At 46.3% G+C, this 21,011-nt stretch overlaps 1 protein-coding gene across 1 annotated transcript in view; it reads right to left on the bottom strand.

The window, feature by feature from the left end:
• Nucleotides 1-912: 912 nt before the first annotated feature.
• Nucleotides 913-21,011, bottom strand: part of LOC144694304 (YEATS domain-containing protein 2-like) — an 82,756-nt gene continuing 62,657 nt past the window's right edge. Inside the window, exons 7-16 of the mRNA XM_078564636.1 lie at nt 19,465-19,674; nt 18,955-19,234; nt 14,623-14,731; nt 13,849-13,925; nt 12,530-12,609; nt 11,427-11,628; nt 6,241-6,467; nt 5,950-6,024; nt 4,533-4,606; nt 913-2,458 (exon numbers count right to left, since the gene is read on the bottom strand). Of these exons, the coding sequence (XP_078420762.1) occupies nt 2,332-2,458; nt 4,533-4,606; nt 5,950-6,024; nt 6,241-6,467; nt 11,427-11,628; nt 12,530-12,609; nt 13,849-13,925; nt 14,623-14,731; nt 18,955-19,234; nt 19,465-19,674 (1,461 nt within the window). The 3' untranslated portion in view covers nt 913-2,331. The remainder of the gene's footprint in view (nt 2,459-4,532; nt 4,607-5,949; nt 6,025-6,240; nt 6,468-11,426; nt 11,629-12,529; nt 12,610-13,848; nt 13,926-14,622; nt 14,732-18,954; nt 19,235-19,464; nt 19,675-21,011) is intronic.

Genomic DNA, 21,011 nt, shown 5'->3' with positions numbered 1-21,011 from the left:
GTCTCTCTTACTAGCTAAAGCTTATCCCTGGGCTCACCTTAATCCATCTCTTACTGCCATTGTGTCTATCGAAAGCCTGTTCATTGCCCTTTATGCTTTGCTGATAGTTGCCAACTGTAATGGTTCTGAGTTCAGAAGATTTCAACCCAGTTTTAATGCCTTTGCCAGAATTCCTGTGCTAGTGTAGATCAATAGCCTTATAGTTAGTAGCTCAGCAAGACATTGTGCTGCAATGGGCTCAATAAGCTGCAGTGCATCTTCTTAAATTACTCCAATGTCACTTTTAAAAAAGTATTTTAGTGATTTAACAAAGTCTGCAAAATGAGTGCAAACCTAGCGTTTCTCAACATGATGAAATATCATTTAGGAAAACTAGATCAGAAAATCAGTCACCATCATGGAAAGATAAATGGTCACAACTGACCAGCTCTGATGAAGGGAGCACGATCCTGGTTATTCTCTTTCGGAACTGACAGGTCTGACACGTTTGTAGCAATTTATGTTTTTCACTTAAATTTCTAACATTCTTAATTTTTTATCTCCGGGGGAGAGCTGTTCAAAGCCCTAGACCAGAAAAAGAATTACACATCCAAAAAATTATGGCAGACATACTATAGAGCTAGTACAGGGAGGTGCCTATAGAGGTGCATACAATAGAGCTAGTACAGGGAAATGGCTATAGAGGTGCATACTATAGAGCTAGTACAGGGAGGTGCCTATAGAGGTGCATACTATAGAGCTAGTACAGGGAGGTGCCTATAGAGGTGCATACAATAGAGCTAGTACAGGGAAATGGCTATAGAGGTGCATACTATAGAGCTAGTACAGGGAGGTGCCTATAGAGGTGCATACTATAGAGCTAGTACAGGGAGGTGCCTATAGAGGTGCATACTATAGAGCTAGTACAGGGAGGTGCCTATAGAGGTGCATACGATAGAGCTAGTACAGGGAGGTGCCTATAGAGGTGCATACTATAGAGCTAGTACAGGGAGGTGCCTATAGAGGTGCATACGATAGAGCTAGTACAGGGAGGTGCCTATAGAGGTGCATACTATAGAGCTAGTACAGGGAGGTGCCTCTATAAAGAGCAAGCGATTAAACAAGAGTCTTACTGCTGTGCTATCAAAGGTAGCCTCTGTGCCCAGCAAATGGCCAAAACTCAGGGTTTTTTTCAATGCAAGTTGATTTTATTTAATTGACTTTTTAACTTATTGTCTGTGGGTTCAGGAACAAGGAGAAAGAGGGTATGATAAACACATTACTGTTCCAGCAAGACCAAATCCGCTGCATTCTTATCCAGCAGCAGTTTTAACCGACCCAGCGCATGGGCATGAGAATCTATCTTGCTATTCAAGAAAACTGACTGTGCTTCACAATGCATTCTCTCTAACCAAGTCAAAGCAAGCAGCCCAAAAAACAAATACAATGACTGCTAGCCAGAAAGTAAGGGTCAGAAGTGGAGACAAACTCCCCATTGGTCAGCTCAATTAGCTATACAAATGTCGATGGCTTTGAAGGCGAGGCAGGTCTTCAAGGCATCTTTACCCCTGTGATGTGCTCCCCAAGTGCCAGGATTGGACAAGGAGATGGTGATAGTGACCTGCTTTCAGGTGTTGGTGGTGCTGTTCAGCTGGCTGTGCGAGGGCAGCACACAGAGCTCAGTCTGATTTCTCATTAGTTGCAGGGAGAGCCTGGGCTTTGTTTTACTCCCCTCGCATTTGGCACTCAAGAGCAGGTGGGTGGGAGATTGCGGAGATGAAGCCATAATATTCTCCAGCCTGATGCCACTGGCAGGTTGTTTAAACTTATTCAGTAAAGTGGTATGAAACCTTGCACGGAATTTCAAACATTTTTTAAAAACAATTTTTAGTAAAATAACCAGCTGCTTTATTCATTGGATGCCATTATTTGGTCCAGAAGCGTGACTGCTCAGATTAAGGGATGATTTCTATTGAGGTCCTCCTGAACTGTCCATCACAGTGTAAGCATATCATTGATCCAGTTTCCTCCTTCATGCACCAATCCAATGACACTGAAAAATATGTCACCAAGTGGTTTCGCCCATCACATCTTTGTCCAGCTGCTTAATCAACCACAAAAATATTCCTGTCCCATCCCCTCCGACAAGAGCCAGCTCCAACAGGCCTGGAAGCTTCTGTGGCCCTGGGGAGAATGCTAGTGACAAGCAATCTGCAGAGGCATAGCATCACCCTCATTCTCATGGACACAGCAGGAAACACAAGGGACGTAGTGACATGTCAGCACAACAGCTGGCTTGGACATTCCCAGGTCCCTGTCTGGATGCAGAGGGTGGGAGGAGTGTGAAGGCTTTCATAGTTCTTGTTGTGGGGTCTGTTCAGTTGCCAGCATGCCCATGTACTTGTTGGTGAGGAAGTCACAGACGGAGATGTTACAGATGGCTTGGTGCACGTTGATTACACTCAGTTCTTTGGGCGCTCTGAATCAAACAAAGAAACATAAGCCTCACTATTTACAAATTGAATAGGATGATATATCATAGAAGGAGGCCATTCAGCCTATCTTTCCTGTACTAGATCTTTTAAAGAGCTATCGTATTAGTTCCACTCCTCTCTTTATTTCCCCATAGCCCTGCAATTTTTTTTCTCTTTTCAAATATTTACCCAATTGTCTTTTGGAAGTTCCTATTGAATCTGCTTACAATACCCTAACAGGCAGTGAATTCCAGGCCATAACCACTCACTGTGTAGAAGAAATTCTCCTCGTCTTCCCTGTATCCTTTGCTAACTGGCTGAATGGAAGATCCCCTTTCACTCTTGATTTCGCCATGCTCTGACTGTCCTGTTGATTCACACTCAGCAATCCAACACACTATATGATTGCTCCCTATAGGAATCATTTATTTCTGAGCTAGCGTAGGAAGCTGCGGAAGAACCTAGGGAACTGGATTAACATCCATCAGAATGCAGTGAGCAGGCTGGCAGTGAGTACGGAGAGGTCCTCTGGGGCTGTGTTGCATTACCCCTCCTGGACTGTTCTGCAACTTCCGACCACACTTTCCTCCTCTAAAGTCTTGCCTATGTCGTCCAGTTGATTGGGACTGTTTTCACCTGGTCTCGCTCTTACCCATCAAAAGATAGGCAAAGCATCTCCAGCAATGGGTTCTCTTCCCACACTGGCACTGCTAACTCTGGAGTCTTCCAAAACTCTATCCTTGGCTCCCCATCCTCTTACTCATCAAAATGCTGCCCTTTGGCGACACAATCTACAGACATGGGGACAGCTTCCATACAATCACTGATGACACCCAACTCTACCTTTTCTGCGCCTCTTTTAGCCTCACCACCACCTCCTGTGTTGTCAGACTGTTTGCCCATTATCCAGTCAAGGCTGAGCTGCAATGTTTTCCGATTAAACATTGGGAAGACCAAACATTTCCTCAGCTCCAGCTACAAACTTCGTTCATTAATCACCGACTCTAAACCTCTCCCCGGCCGTTGTCTCAGGCTGAACTGGACGTATCCTCTTTGACCTAGAGATGAAGCTACCAACACTTTAACCCCAGAAACATTACCGCCTCTGCTCTCACCTCAGTCCATCTGCTGCTTAAAAAGGTGCAACCATGGGCTGAACTTCATGGGCCATTCGTGGGCAGGAAAACAGGTGGATGGACCCGTAAATGAGGGCATCATGCAATCAGGGTATTCCTGCCACCAGTCCACCCACCCCCTCTACAATCTTAAGGGTGGCCGGGGAGGCAGCAGGTGAATTGCCTGCCCGTGACCCAGTTGAGGCCCTAAAGGGGGCAGTTAATGCCCAATTAAGAGCCTCATCACACCACTGGAAGTCTGCACTTATTGTGTAGCCCAAAAGGTTTAACCCTGCGGACAGCTGGTCAACGAAAAGGTGGGGGCAGGTGGTGCCTCCTTCCCAGGTCCCCTGTATCCATCAGAGGACCCTCTCCCACAGTTCTGCCATCCCATGTCCACCCGACCTCCTGCCCTGTTCAGCAAGCCCCCATCCCCACCCCAAGTCCCGTCAGCGAGATCTCAGACTTAACCAAATGTCTGGGTCCATTGATGAACACCATCTCCTTGACCTACCTGTGGTACCTGCAGTGGCCACCACTCCTGTTTGGCACTGCTGGTGTGCAGAGCTGCCAGCCTCTGACTGGCCAGCACCCATGTGAGGCAGGACATCCTCCTGGAAGCAAACAGAAGTCCTGCCTCATACTAATTAAAGGGCCATTGCCCAAAAAATTAAAGCCAGTGATCTGGTAACAGAAGCGGGCTCGCTCCCGAAACTTAGGCGAGGGTGCAGGGAGCCCACTCTCAGCGTAATATTCAGCCCCATGTCCTTTGTCACCTCCAAATTTCACTATTCCAATTGCTTTCTTGGATAACTTCCCATCCTCTAGCCTCTGTAAACATCAGCTCATCCAAAACTCTGCTTGCCTGCATTCTATCATGTACTAAGTCCTGCTCACCTCTCACCCCTGTCCCTGACATTGGCTGTCAGACCCCCAGTCGATTAGAAAGAAGAATGCAACATACCTGTTGTGGGGAGTGCTCTGGTGTGCAATTCCCAAAGACTCTCGAAGGATGTCACTTACAAACTGTTCAGCAGCCTAAAGACAAAGAGATGAGAATGATCAGAACCATCTTGACTTGGAAATATATTGCCGTTCCTTCTCTATCACTAGGCCAAAATCCTAGAACTCCCTTCCTAACAGCATTGTGGGTGTACCTACACATATGGACTGCAGTGATTCAAGGAGGCAGCTCACCAGCCCCTTCTTGAGGGCAATTAGGGATGGGCAATAAACGCCCCAACCTGGTCTGGCCTACATGTGACTCCAGACCCACAGCAATGTGGTTGACTTTTAATTGCCCTCTGAAAAGGCAGAGGAAACCACTCAGCTCGAGGGCAGTTAGGAATGGGCAACAAATGGTGGCCTTGCCAGCAATGCCCACATCCCATGAAGGAATAAAGAAGAAAAAACTTGTGCCAGCTCTGAGTAACAACAGGTCACTCCAAAAAGCGCTTAATCTTCCAATTTGTGCTGGCAATGGCCATGAATCCTAACCTCCAGCCTGTTCCTGGGGAATTCAGTCTCTGGTGCATGATGGAGAGGGTGCAGAGTAAACAGCCTGGTGGAGGCTGCAGCCTTCTGTGAGTTGATGTGCTGACATGATTCCTTTTTTTATTTATTTGCTCACGGGACGTGGATGTTGCTGAGTAGCACAGCGTTTATTGCCCATCCCTATGTCCATGCCACCAATGCCCACAAGGGTGGGTTTTATGACAAACAATAACTAGCTTTCAATTCCAGATTTGATTAACTGAATTTAAATTCTACAACTGACGTGTGAGATTTGAACCCATGTCTCTGGGTTATTACCATTACCCCACCATTTCCCATTGTTGTTTAGAGTGACACTCTGTTACTTAGAGCTACTGAATGATTTGGAGCAACTCATCGTTACTCAAAGTGAATCACTGTACTCACAGTAACTCACCGTTACTAGCAGTATCTCAATGTTACTTGCAGGGAGTGACTGTTACTCTGAACGACTCACTGTTACTTGCAGCATCTCAATGTTACTCACAGTGTCTCTCTGTTACTCAGAGAGTGTTATTGTTACACTGAACAACTCACTCTTTCTCCCAATGACTCACCATTACTAGTAGCATTTCACTATTATTTGGAAGGAGTCATTATTACTCAGAACGACTCAGTTACTTGCAGCGTCTCACTGTTATTTGCAGTGTCTCACCATTGCTCAGAGGGAGCAACTCGCCATTACTCGTAGCATCACACTGTTACTCACAGCGACTCACCATTACTAGTAGTGTCTCACTATTATTTGCAGCTTCTTGCTGTTACTTGCAGTGACCCGTTGTCATTCGCAGCAATCCACCGTCACTCCGGGTAACCCATTGTTATTTGGCAAGACCTACTGACCTTACCTTTATTATCATGTCTTCGATCACTGGCGCATAGACATGGCTCTCCACCTCCAAGGGTTCGATCGTAACACCAATCTACAAAGGGAAAAAGAGCTGTCACTGTGGAGAAACTTAACCAGCAGAAAGGGAAGCAGTCAGCATGGAGAGGCTAAGCCACCATGAAAGGACAGCTCATGCTCACATGTGCACACGAGGAAACAGGGAGCCAGACACACAAAACATAGACAAACAGACAGATGGGTATTGGTTGCGGGTTGGCTTTCTGGCTACATCTTAGCCTTTTATGGTTACCTGTTGTGCTGTATCTCTGGCATATTCCATGGCTGGCATCAAGCCCATGTAGAATTTGACCTCTTCATCCTCCTCCTCCAGCTCTTTCTTGACTTTCACTTTAGAGGGCTCGACCGTGCCAATGATGTCAACCTCTTCATCACTCTCAGGCTCAGTTTTCAAAATGGCCTCCACCTCCATAAGCCTGTGACAGAGCTCACCAGCCCCACTGTATGTGGAAGGGCATTCTGAAATTCAATGCCAAAAACTGCTAAACAATAGCAAATTTCTAAATAGTCTCAAGCATTGGTGATTAATGGCGAGTCTTAAAATTATCCCAAGAACTTGCAATTAATGGCAAATTTCTAAATATTGGTGAGAGTTTACAAATAGCAAAGCAGCTATTTATATATTTATACCCAACAGTTTACACGTAAAGGAGAGTAAGTAAATAACTTCAAATGTTGGTAAGTAACTCAGATAGTTTGTAAATACAGGAAAAAGTTATAAATTACAAAAGGAATTGTGAATAATGGGAAGGATTTGGAAAATAACTTCAGACAAGAAGTAGACCAGACCAGCACTATGTTCCGAATAAGTCATATTGGACTTGAAACATTAACCCTGTTTCTCTCTCTACAGGTGCTGCCAGGCCTGCTGAGATTTTCCAGCACTTTATTGTTTTTATTCCAGGGATATGCAAATACCCTCAAGAATATATAATTATATCCAAGAATATGCAAGTATTTCTAAGGGTTAATGACTAACACAAAGCAATCAATTTTAGATCCAAGTGGGGAAAGGAGGTGCAAACGTAAATTGTATTCACTGGCTTAATTTTGAGGCCAGGGTATTTTAACTCATAGGCCTTCCATGCATGCTATTCACAGTATCCATTAATGACTTAGATGGCGGGATAGAGTGCCCCATATTCAAGCTTGATGATGACATGATTCCTTTTTTTATTTATTTGCTCACGTGACGTGAGCAGTATAGATGGTAGTATAAAATTACAAAGAGGTATTCATAGATCAAGTGAATGGACAATACACTGGCAAATGAATTTCAATGCAGGCAAATCTGAGGTCATTCACTTTAGACCTAGAGGAATAGAACTGGGTACCTTCTAAATGGTGAAAAGCTAGAAACAGTGGAGGTCTGAAGAAACTTAGGAGTCAATATACACAGATTATTAAAATGTCACAGGTACAGAAAATAATCAAAAAGGCTAATGAAATGCTGAACAGGCTCAAGGGGCTAAATGGCTTCCTCCTGTTCCTATGTCACCTGCATGAAATGGGCAGAGAGCAGCAGCTGGCTGGCAGGCATGACAGAGGCTGCCTGCCCAACACCAGCGGAAGGGGCTCGTTGGTGAGCAGGTTAAGTCATGGGTGGAGGGTTTCAGGAGAGCCTTGTCGGAGGGTATGGAGGAGTGACTGCATTGGAGTCTGCAGAAACACTCATGCTCGCTCTTTATCTTCACAAAGGGAAGTTTCTCACCTACCTTGGATGGTCTCTTCAGTCTCCACATCAGTAGTGGAACTGCTTTAGACTGCTGGGAAATCCACACCTGTTTCCCTGCTCAGGGCCCAGTTAAAAGGTAATCGGTATCCCACTGACTTAACAGAACACCAATTTGTATCCCTTAGCCACCTAACTACAACTAACATTTCAAATGATGGCCAGCAGAAATGTGGAGTTCAATCAAAATGTTCAATTTTAAAGAACCACCACCCCCCCCAACCGCCCCCACCAACACCCCCCATCCCCACCCCTCCACCCCACAACCCCCCCCTTCCCACCCCCCCAACCGCCCCGACCAACCCTTAACCCCCCTGCCCCCAACCCCCCCCACCGCCCCCAGCAACCCCTGCTCCAGTTCCCCAAGGCGGGAACCCAAGGGTTATGCCCAAGGGCTTGTAAATAATGCCAAATTAGTAAATATCTCTAGACAATATAAACAGGAATGTTTCTAACTGACTGCCACCCACAAAGTAAATCTGGATCCGATTATAACATTGGACCATCTCTCCTACCGAATCTGATCTAACTTTATCCCAGTGATTTAATACTGGGATAATGTACTGCTAAATAGGGCAAGGACACTGAACTGTACCCTTTGAAAGCGTGTAGTTTACATACTGTGCTGATAAGCTATAAATAGTGTCCACTGGGATATTGTCTTCAAGGAACTTTTGATATTGTGGCTGTCAAATAATTGCCAGCAATGAAAAATTGTAGACCCTCATTAATATAGTATCTATAAATATATAATACATAAAATATATATAAAATATTAAACAGATTAAAACCCAGCTTTCCATGCTCCTGGAACTCCATGCTAACTCAATCACAAAGGGGTACAGGAAGAAGAGATAGAAATCAGAAATTAGGCTAAACTGGAGACTGAAAACATCTGAGAGACAGACAGGAGTTTGGTTATCTTTCTGACAATTTATTGATAAGACCACACTGGGACTACACCATATAAATGAAAGGGAAGGTGCCTCGGCTGTACAGGGTACAGGGAAAGGAGCCTCGGCTGTACAGGGAACAGGGAAAGGAGCCTCGGCTGTACAGGGTACAGGGAAAGGAGCCTCGGCTGTACAGGGTACAGGGAAAGGAGCCTTGGCTGTAATGGGTACAGGGAAAGGAGCCTCGGCTGTACAAAGTACAGGGAAAGGAGCCTTGGCTGTACAGGGTACAGGGAAAGGAGCCTCGGCTGTACAGGATACAGGGAAAGGAGCCTTGGCTGTACAGGGTACAGGGAAAGGAGCCTCGGCTGTACAGGATACAGGGAAAGGAGCCTCGGCTGTACAGGATACAGGGAAAGGAGCCTCGGCTGTACAGGGTACAGGGAAAGGAGCCTCGACTGTACAGGATACAGGGAAAGGAGCCTCGGCTGTACAGGGTACAGGGAAAGGAGCCTCGGCTGTACAGGATACAGGGAAAGGAGCCTCGGCTGTACAGGATACAGGGAAAGGAGCCTCGGCTGTACAGGGTACAGGGAAAGGAGCCTCGGCTGTACAGGATACAGGGAAAGGAGCCTCGGCTGTACAGGGTACAGGGAAAGGAGCCTCGGCTGTACAGGGTACAGGGAAAGGAGCCTTGGCTGTACAGGGTACAGGGAAAGGAGCCTCGGCTGTACAGGGTACAGGGAAAGGAGCCTTGGCTGTACAGAATACAGGGAAAGGAGCCTCGGCTGTACAGGGTACAGGGAAAGGAGCCTCGGCTGTACAGGGTAAGGAGCCTCGGCTGTACAGAATACAGGGAAAGGAGCCTAGGCTGTACAGGATACAGAGAAAGGAGCCTTGACTGTACAGGATACAGGGAAAGGAGCCTCGGCTGTACAGGGTACAGTGAAAGGAGCCTTGACTATACAGGATACAGGGAAAGGAGCCTCGGCTGTACACGATACAGGGAAAGGAGCCTCGGCTGTACAGGGTACAGGGAAAGGAGCCTTGACTGTACAGGATACAGGGAAAGGAGCCTCGGCTGTACAGGGTACAGGGAAAGGAGCCTCGGCTGTACAGGGTACAGGGAAAGGAGCCTCGGCTGTACAGGATACAGGGAAAGGAGCCTTGGCTGTAATGGGTACAGGGAAAGGAGCCTCGGCTGTACAGAGTACAGGGAAAGGAGCCTTGGCTGTAATGGGTACAGGGAAAGGAGCCTCGGCTGTACAGGATACAGGTAAAGGAGCCTCGGCTGTACAGGATACAGGGAAAGGAGCCTCGGCTGTACAGGGTACAGGAAAGGAGCCTCGGCTGTACAGGGTACAGGGAAAGGAGCCTCGGCTGTACAGGATACAGGGAAAGGAGCCTTGGCTGTACAGGGTACAGGATACAGGGAAAGGAGCCTCGTCTGTACAGGATACAGGGAAAGGAGCCTCGGCTGTACAGGGTACAGGGAAATGAGCCTCGGCTGTACAGGGTACAGGGAAAGGAGCCTCGGCTGTACAGGGTACAGGGAAAGGAGCCTCGGCTGTACAGGATACAGGGAAAGGAGCCTCGGCTGTACAGGATACAGGGAAAGGAGCCTCGGCTGTACAGGATACAGGGAAAGGAGCCTCGGCTGTACAGGATACAGGGAAAGGAGCCTCGGCTGTACAGGGTACAGGGAAAGGAGCCTCGGCTGTACAGGATACAGGGAAAGGAGCCTCGGCTGTACAGGATACAGGGAAAGGAGCCTCGGCTGTACAGGGTACAGGGAAAGGAGCCTCGGCTGTACAGGGTACAGAGAAAGGAGCCTCGGCTGTACAGGGTACAGAGAAAGGAGCCTCGGCTGTACAGGATACAGGGAAAGGAGCCTCGGCTGTACAGGGTACAGGGAAAGGAGCCTCGGCTGTACAGGGTACAGGGAAAGGAGCCTCGGCTGTACAGGGTACAGGGAAAGGAGCCTCGGCTGTACAGGGTACAGGGAAAGGAGCCTCGGCTGTACAGGGTACAGGGAAAGGAGCCTCGGCTGTACAGGGTACAGGGAAAGGAGCCTCGGCTGTACAGGGTACAGGGAAAGGAGCCTTGGCTGTACAGGGTACAGGGAAAGGAGCCTCGGCTGTACAGGGAAAGGAGCCTCGGCTGTACAGGGTAAGGAGCCTTGGCTGTACAGGGTACAGGGAAAGGAGCCTCGGCTGTACAGGGTACAGGGAAAGGAGCCTTGGCTGTACAGGATACAGGGAAAGGAGCCTCGGCTGTACAGGGTACAGGGAAAGGAGCCTCGGCTGTACAGGGTAAGGAGCCTCGGCTGTACAGGATACAGGGAAAGGAGCCTCGGCTGTACAGGATACAGAGAAAGGAGCCTTGACTGTACAGGATACAGGGAAAGGAGCCTCGGCTGTACAGGGTACAGTGAAAGGAGCCTTGACTATACAGGATACAGGGAAAGGAGCCTCGGCTGTACAGGATACAGGAAAAGGAGCCTCGGCTGTACAGGGTACAGGGAAAGGAGCCTTGACTGTACAGGATACAGGGAAAGGAGCCTCGGCTGTACAGGGTACAGGGAAAGGAGCCTCGGCTGTACAGGGTACAGGGAAAGGAGCCTCGGCTGGCTACCCTTGACTTCTCTTCTCACTCCTGTCTTCCTCATTTTTAACTTGTGTTGGCTGGGGATTTGAACCCTTTGCCTCAGTGAACATTTTACTAGTTTGGTTTGGGTCGTTTTACCGTCCATAACCTGAATGGCTTATCACTCAGAGTTTACTGGGAGCTCACCTGGTTCATTGTCGATCCGGGTCAGTATATCTTCCATCGAATCTTCCTCGATGATGGCCGTTTCTGGATCGAGCGGTGTGTAGCCACGCTGACGGCACCAGGACATGATCTGCTTGGTTTTCATGGCCTCTGTGTTGCTGAACCGTGCGCATTTTTCCATCACGTCCTGCAGGATCTTCCTTATGGCTACTGCACGCTGCCACTGTGCAGACAGGGAGGAACAGGGCAACATGAGGTTCCTGGCTTTACACCACCGTCCTTACAGACTAAAACGGAGGAGAAACACTACAGATACAAAATTATCCTTGGGCTGAAATCATGCAAAAGGCTAACAGAATGCTATCCTTTACAAAGGAGTGGAAGTTATTTATACGTTGCACAGAGCCTTGGTCAGATTCCACCTCGAGTACCCTACTGTCAGATTTGAACACGTACCTCAGGAAAGATACACTGGTCTCAGAGGGCACACTGTGTAGATACACCAGAATGAAAACTGGACCTAAATGGTTACTGGGACATGGGATCCTGTATTGCAGCGGGGGGGGGGGGGGGCACTGGCAGAAGGGGTCCTGTATCGGGGGTATCTGTAACACATACACTGGTAAAGGGGCCACATTTGTATCCTGGACACAAGTACACCAAGTTCTGTCTGAAGGTTGACACATGCTGAAGTATCGATCTCAGCCTCAACACACTGAGGCAAGGGCCTGTTGCTTCTCTCAAAGAGAGGGAGAAAACTGGTTTCAGAAGGACAGTAGAAAAAGCCACAACACAGACCAACCTACCATTGAATGCTAAATCTTGCTGGACTCCAGTTACACAAGTGACAACTGCCTCAGACAATTTGCTATTTTTCGCAGCTGAGCCCAGTGACCGTTAGTGGGATATCTGACCAAGGGATGCATCACAGTGGAGCCTGCCCCCTTCCTTACACAAAATCCACATAAATTTTCAGCAGGGACCAGTAGATAGCAATTGGGTGTGGGAATCCTGCTGATTTCGCTTTTCTCTTCATCTATCCCTTCAAAGCTCTGTCTAATTAAGACAAAAACAAGGAACTGAAAATTAACCTGGGCTCAAGAGCACTGGGAAGCGGGCCTTACCTCTGCAGCTCTCCTCTTCCCAATATTCCAGCTGTAGTACTGCTCCAGAGAGATCGCACAGAATGGGTTGGAGTCCTCATCTATTGGAAAAAGTTCATTGATCAGTGTTTAATTTATCTAACATAAAAACCACTGGGTGTCACAGATATACCACAGATGTTATAGAAACAGCTAAAGGAAAACGAGGTTTGGCGTGATAGTAAGTTCTGCATTTAACATGCCAAAGCAGCTGGGCAACAATGATCAAAGTGAACAGATTCAATCTCTGGGTCAGTTGAGCACAGGTCGAGAATGTCAGGTTAAACTGCACCTTGATTACTACCTTCCAATTTTGCTCAAACTATGGAGGCGTTGCAAAGAGACTCCTCAAGTCTATAGGGCCTTATCACGCTCATGGGAGTCCAAGACACCTCATGTCTAAGGGATTACGGTGTCAGCAAATATAGCAGCCAATTTGTGCCACAACTAGCCAGTGGAAAAATGGCCAATTAATTTGCTGTTTGTGATGTTGGCTGAGGGATGAATATTTGTCAGGACACTGGGAGATCGCCCTGATTTTTTTTCTAATTAATTCTTGGGCTGTCATTTATTGCCCATCCCTAGTTGTCTTGAGAAGCTGGTGGTAGGAGTTCATTCTGAACTGCTACAGTGCATGCTTGAAGCAGTTTGTTACAAGTGAGCAGTTTGTTGGCTATTTCAACAAGCAGTTTAGAATTAGCTGTGTTGGTGTAGGACTGGAGTCACATGTAGTCAGACTGGGTAAAGATGCCAGGTTTCCTTCCCTAAAGGACATTAGTGAACTCTGGGTTTTTACAACAATTCAACAGCTTTATGATACCTCTTGCTGATAGCTTTTTATTTCTGAATGATGGGATTTGAACTCACGTTCTTTGCATTATTACTCCAAGCCACTACACTACCTTTCCTATCCTATCCGGTAGATACGTGATCTTTTGTGACTATCTAAATCACAGCCTTTTCAATTTGAGCACATAAAGTGGTATGACGCCTCAGTGGTGTACTGAGGGAATGCTGCACTGTCAGAGGTGCCATCTTTTGGATGAGGCCCTGTCTACCCTCTGAGGTGAATGTAAAAGATCCTACAGCACTATTTTTAAGAGCAGGGGAGCTTCTCCTTGGTTTCCTGGCCAATATTTTTCACTCAGCCAACATCACTCCAACAGGTTATCTGCTGGAAATAGTTTTGTACCGATTCAAAATCTGCCCAACGTGAATGCACCGGAGCGTTTGTCTGCAGCTGCTGAATCCAACATTAAAATGAGCAACGAGTGGAAATAAAAATCAGGAGTTTTACTCACTTTTCTTGGTTACGATCAGAGGCACCTTCTTCAGGATGGCAGTCAGCAGCTGCTGTACATTCTCAATGTGTTCAAGGCTAAAGGCAGTGAAGGAATAAGAGGCCGGTCAGTGCTCTGTATGTGTCAGTAAAGCAGTGACACCCAACACCCAGCTATTGCCAAAACATTAACCCTGTCTTTTCTCTTCAGAGATGCTGATGGACCTGCTGTTTATTTCTACAGCGACTTATCTTAACACAGTGACACCTGGCTAAACTGATGGCTATAACACAAAGGGTGGGCGGTGCGTCAATGAACATCTCCCAGTTGAGGTATTGATACAGTAATTTAACAATGAAGCATGCGGTCAGTCAGTGGGATCTTTTTAACCGATTAGTTTTCTCTCCTTTCTCTTCAGCTATTCTATGAGGTTGCCTGATTGTTGGTATCTCACCTAAGTGACTACTCTTTGTCTGTGAAGTGAGACAGTGAGTGCAGGCAAGATACTTGACTGTGAAAGACTTGACAGTTATGAGTCACCCGACATTCACAGACGTGAATTTTCCAAGCGTGATCAACGAATAGTAACCAGGTTTCCATCAGTATTCCAGGAACGTGGAGGCCAAATGTAGTTGAGTACAGGACAGAGCACACCCTACCTGGAAGAATTTGATGGAACAGTATAAAAGGAGCTTTACTCTGTATCTAAGCTGTAACGTGCTTGACTTTTTAAACTGAGTGCATCTTGGGAGGCATCCATAGAAGAAAGATTTGAGAATAAAATGCTGGACTTACTCAATAACTTCAAATGCCCCATCCGATCCTCCTCGTTCCACTTTCACAGTGCCTGCTGTGGGAAGTGTGGGGCTGAAGCAAGCACCTACAGAACCAGGCTCTGTCTTCACTGTACAAAGAGATGGCAGAATGATAATTAGGTATTACACGACCCAACAGACAGGAAACAGACAAACCAGTGGCAGATAAATCGACCTAATTTTTGCAGAATCTTGTGCGTCGTGTTTGACCCCTAAAGCCCTTCTTAATAGTGCAACCAAATCTAACTGCTTCCCCACTACTTCCATCTAATTGCTTTAGTGTGATGTTTAATACAACTTGCATGCAAGGTGAAGAAAGATCATTCATATTTTTGCTTTGAACTATGGGAGCCATTCTGGTTTCAATGAGTTTTAATGGTTTAAATGGGTCTTCCTGACATTCCATGTGCATTTAGTTTAAAGCCATGTTTTCTTTTTATTCATTCTCAATTCTTATCATTTTAACAAAGCCAAATGTCTGTGGATGTGGTCCTTTGATATTACCATGTACTATTATCCAGGATCCATCAGGTGATGAACTCAAACAACATTACAAACTGCACTTCCTGTAAGGCACAAAGATTCTCTACTCATACAAATTAATGAAATTTTTAGACCACCGAACTAAGTGGATTGACTAAGTGGATTGTACAGTGGAGTTTTACTTTGTCGAGCATCTCTCTCTCTCTCTCTCCCTCCTTCCGTCCCTCTTCTTCCGAGGATACTGCCTGCCTGTTGGGTGGTGGGTGCCCTCCAGCACCTCACCCAAGTGATTATTCTTCAAACATGAACCTGGACAGTAAATGCCACTGGGAGAAGCCCGAGTGCAGATGGAGCGTACACCCTCTGGGACAGGGAAAGCACTCCATGTTGAGCTGAGGCAGGAAGTAAAGAATGAAAGAGTGCTTTGAGGGAGTTGGAGAGCACAAGGGTCTTATTGCGAATTATTCGTCTATTCTCCAGATCTGAGCAGTGAAGACCATTGATCCAATCCTGTCACAGAGTCTGAATGCAGGGCAATATGACACTGGGCTAAAAGGGTTCAATTATGAGGATAGGTTGCCTGAACTAGGCTTGTATTCCCTTGAGTACAAAAGATTAAGGGATGGTCTAATTGGTGTTTAAGATGTTCTGAAAGCCTAAAGAGAGATTGAGGAGGGGCAAGTTTTTTTAAATATATAAAAATAAATATCAGTATGTAAGCAGTTATGAAACTGCCTCCAGATAGAAAGCTCACAGTGGAGAAGAGATCCCAACAGAAATTTGGATTTATATGACAATTTCAATGGGAAACATCCTAGATACTTTACAAGGGCAGGGTAGGAAGAAGGTAGATAACATGAATAGGCAACAAAGATGTCATTTAGCAGGGATCAATGAGTACTTTTCTAGTTTACAGCCCAGTGCGCCATCTAACAGTGTGGCACTTGTTCTGGCCCCGAGGCCAAACAGAACTTGTGAATCTCAGCTGGGCCAAGGATTGGGACAGTACGATTGCTCATGCCCCTGGACTAAAAGAAGGGAAAGCTATTCAGGATTCATGCCCAGCTATCGGATGTGGGCTGTACCATGGAACCGCTGTGATGCCTCATGTGGTATGGTCACTCTGCTCGCACATGAATGAGTTAGTGGAGAGCAGTCAATTGCCATAACCCAGCACTGGTCAGTGTCTACAGGTGGGAAGGGGATAGAAAGAAAGTGATAATTCTGTTCAAAGGGTCACTGGTGGCAAAAATGTCTCGAGTGTTTACAGGGCATCTGGTTTTCCCAGGAGCTGTGATTGTAGCCAGGATTGACATAAACACTGCAGTTAATTTTCATTACACTCCATTCTCCCTCCACTACACTCAGAAGCTAACCCATACGATCTTATCACTTATTCATTTCCTAAGTGCATATGAATGCTTCACAACATTTTCTTTTGCTCTTTTTAACTCTGAGTGGCAGAGATTTGTTTCAAGTGGACCCAGGGGTTTCAAACCTCTGAAAGTTTAAATTGAAACTACAGGAAAACAATTTCTCCGAAAAATCATTTTATGCATATTAAGTGTCAACCTGCTGGATGCAATTGATATCCACCAATGTTTTCTAATGCCTTTATTTTCCTCTCCTCTTCTCCTGAAGGCACTGACTTTAACAGCGCAAGGCTCGATGCCTTGCAGGACCTCAGCCCATGCCCACAAACCACATATGAGCCTAGGCAGTGAAGTGTCAGCATGTGGGAGGGGATTTCTGGATACTGATAAGCAGAACCGTGGCTGATTGGCTCTTCACACCCTCCCCCCCCTCCTCCCCCAGCCCAAGATACTGAGGACAATTGTACCCTCCCTGCTGTTGTCCTGGTTAAAATCAGCTAACTCAACATGTAGCCAGAAATTGAGATGGTACCCTCTGGTCTGCTTGGCTTAACTGAGCCAGCAAGAGAACATCCACAAGTATTTTAAGACTATACGGTTCCATTTCTACAATAATGACTGTTCCAGGTTAAAGTTCCCATTGTGAGAGTTTAATTAGCAATGGCATCATTGAGCTGGTTCGATCAGAAACAAGAGACATCTCTCCTTCCAATACATAAATGTCACACGGTGGCATCACCCCAGTCCTTCACTAACAGCAGCGAATTATGTCATTCATAACATATTGTGCTGAATTATATTAAATAAATGTACGATTCTTCCTAACCCCAATAGAGGCTTCTTATTTTTTGGTTTTCAATTCACAGAATCACACAGTGCAGAAGAGGCTGTTCGGCCCATGGAGTCTGCACCGACACGTGAGAAACACCTGACCTATCTACCTAATCCTATTTACCACTTGGCCCATAGCCTTGAATGTTATGACATGCCAAGTGCTCATCCAGGCACTTTTGAAAGGATGTGAGGCAACCCGCCTCCACCACTCTCCCAGGCAGCACATTCCAGGCCGTCACCACCCTCTGCGTAAAAAGGTTTTTCCTCACATCCCCCCTAAACCTCCTGCCCCTCACCTCGAACTTGTGTCCCCGCGTGACTGGCCCTTCAACTAAGGGGAACAGCTGCTCCCTATCCACCCTGTCAGGAGCAACACAGTGGGAGATACGTTGGTTAGTGGGGGCAATCAGATAACTTGACTCTCCTTTCCACTGACCTGTCCAATAGATCACCAGCCCGAAACATTGTCCATTAGATGCAAACTCTTCCACCCTGAACAAATAGATACTGGATCTGTAACACTATTTAATGGATTCCAGCTCTGTAACAGTGTCCAATCAGTGTCAGCTCTAGTAGAGCCAACATATCCCAGAACTGTAGCAATGTCCAACAGATCTTAGCTCAGTAAAGTAGTCCAATGATTACAGATCTATAATCTTGTCCAACAGATCCCAGATTGAGAAGAAATGTTCATACTAATTGGAAATGAGGATGCGTTTCCAAAGATTACCAATTCCTCAGGACTGTGTCACACTATCCTGGTTCCACAGCAGATCACTGAGAGTCAAATAAATTTCACCCACAGCCTTTATTCTGATCCAAGTACATTTACTACATGGTGTTGCAGCTGAATACTACAAGTTGCTGATTAAGGGAATGATTGCATAAGAGCACGTAGCTCTGAAACTTGCTCTGCGTAGAAGCAGAACACAGAATCGTAGAATGGATACAGCGCAGATGAAGGCCATTCGGTCCAGTGAAAGTCATGATTGAATCCCTGTCCACCATACTCTCAGGCCGTTCAATCCAGATCCTAATCACTCACTGCATAATAAAGCACCATTACTTCTTTTGCCAATCATATTAAATTGATGTCCTCTGGTTCTCGATCCTTCCACAAATGGGAACAGTTTCTCCCAATATGAATTAACTCCACACAGTCTAACTCTAGCAGGGCATTACAGGTGGAATGCCAGTCAGAGAAGGGGCAATGATATTAGGAGGCAGTGCCAGAGGCAGGACATTGACATTATAGGGCAATCCCAATCAGAGGTGGGACAATGACATTAAGGGTCAGTGCCAGAGGACAGTGCCAATGAGAGGCAGAACAATGACATCAGGCAACAGTGCCAATCAGAGGCGGGACACTAATTACAAAACAACAGAGGTTGACACCAGAGGTCCAGTTGCTTGACTCCCCTGTGGACCAGAATAAATTCTAGAGATGGTTAAGAACAAAGGAAACAGCTTAAAGAAATTACAAGGAAAAAATTAGTATACCATTCAGTAACCTCCTCCAGTACAAGTTCTGAGGAAGGAGTGTCTGGAATGAGTGGCCCTGCCCTGCTCAGGATAGAAGAGAAAGTTTACTGGTTTCCAAACATCATAAACTACCATCTTACCTGATACTGTTGCTACGGCTTTTCCACTCACTGTGTTCATTCCAGCAGTGTAACTGGACACAAAAGACATCACACTGGGTCCTGCCGAACTGCTGGTTTTGCTGGATCCTCCAGCACTGGGCTGCGAAACCACCACATGGGCTGCCTGGGAACCAACGGAAACGACACGAGGTGATTGGCTGGTGGCAAGATCCATCTGGGATACTGACGACTGCTGGCCTGAGGCTTTCGCTAGGGATGTGGCAGAATTCACAGGAGGGCTGGGGCCCTTCAGCTCTGACTGTGAACAAAGTGAAGAAGAAGTGGTGTTAGTGCCAGAGTGCCCGCAGGGCAATTGTTCCAATTGAAGACCAGAGGATATCTGCAGCTTGCATTCTCTTTCAAACCAATCAAAACATTTCCAGAGTAAAAAGGTTTCTGTGACGCTGAGCATACAATTATTGTGCTGTCATTCTTTATTATCTTTGTTCATGGGTTGCCCTCCCCTTCCTCCACTCTCTGCCCTGTTACCTGAAGAGTCACAGTTCCTACGGTTGCTGGTGCTGTTCCTGAGACTGGTGTTGAGAGACTGGCTGTCGTAATGACTCCTCCAGCCACCCGCAGGGTGGTAGTGCCAGGCTGAGAGAGAGGAAGTGCTGCAGACAGTGGCCTTGCTGCTCCGTCGGGTGAAGGAGAATGTACGAGTGAATGCAGAGAGGACGCTTGGGCACTGGGGACAACCTGTTTGTAAAATAAGTACATTTACACCTGCTTTAGCAATAAACACAATGCAATAGGCAGTGGCAGAGGGCGTACCGCCATCTTTCTTCTCCCCAAATGTCACCTTTCCAAACTGCATGGAGCATGGTGATGTGGGTCATCCTTCCCTGCAAGGCTGCCCCATATCATCACCAATAGTGAAGATCCACCAATGATCAGCCCCAAAGATAGCAACAGAGCTGCCACATTGGGCTGGCTCTACCATGGGAGACCGCATAGGTAAATTCACACCATTTGCTGATAAGAACTACAGCTACATAGTATGTTCAACACGCTGTGTAAACCTAAATGTTTCAGTCAGTTTTACAAAGAAATAACAAGAGGAACTGATGGCTGAATGGTGGACAGAAGATAGGAGTCTGGATTGAATGTTAGGTCAAAGAGATGGGTTTCACAAGGTTTTTAAAGAAGGAGAGAAAAGTCAAGAGGCAGACAGCAAGAAATTGGTTGCATGATCAAAAGAAGTGGTGAGGCTGCGTGCATCAATGTAAATACAGAGGCTGTGTGTGTCAGCGTATGTATGAACAAATAGTCAAGGTTTAAAAAGAGGTGGAGGACAGATCCTTGGAGGCCCCTGCCTCAGGGATCAAGGGTAACTCAGAAAATCCAGATTGCAGTAAGCAGGTCTTTTTTCTTCTGAAAGTACAGTGGTATTCTGAACAAAAAGTCCTCCCACATGCCCTCCTCCTCATCCTTTCAGAAAGAAATGTAACTCAGCAGTCCTGACTTCATTAATTGCCAGAAGGAAGCTCCAGTGATCACAAGATTCTCGAGTCTGTCTCTGACACTCAAGTTTCTTTCTAACATAAAGCAACATACAGGTTGTTATTGCATTTTTAGCTGTTCAATTGCTAAAGGCACCAAATTATTCAATGATTCTGTGGGAGCATGCAAGGTCTGTTACAAAGGTAAAGGTCAGCAGGCAAACACAAGATGCAAGCCTGAGGCAATAACATCAACATTTTATAACAGCAACAGTGTGCAGTCTTCAACACAGGGCAATTGAAAATAATTCATTGAACAAGAATGAATCAACATCACAAAACAATGAGCTGTGAATAAAGCTAAGCGAATTGAAACTATTCCCAATGAAGAAAGAAAGGCCTGGAGGGCTCACAAATCAATGTGGAAATATTTTTTCTAAGCATGAGGAATGTTTCGATCAATATTCCTTCCAAGCTGCGCGGGTGCAAGATCTCACAGCAATTAGGAATGTGTCACATAGGGAACAAACAGCATGCACAAGCAATGTTTCCTTTAAGATGCATGCCTGCACAGCCGCTTGTCAATCTTAAAGG

Source organism: Cetorhinus maximus, chromosome 19 (genome assembly GCF_964194155.1).
Source record: "Cetorhinus maximus chromosome 19, sCetMax3.hap1.1, whole genome shotgun sequence".
NCBI lineage: Eukaryota > Metazoa > Chordata > Chondrichthyes > Lamniformes > Cetorhinidae > Cetorhinus > Cetorhinus maximus.
This window is presented reverse-complemented; position numbering and strand designations above follow the sequence as displayed.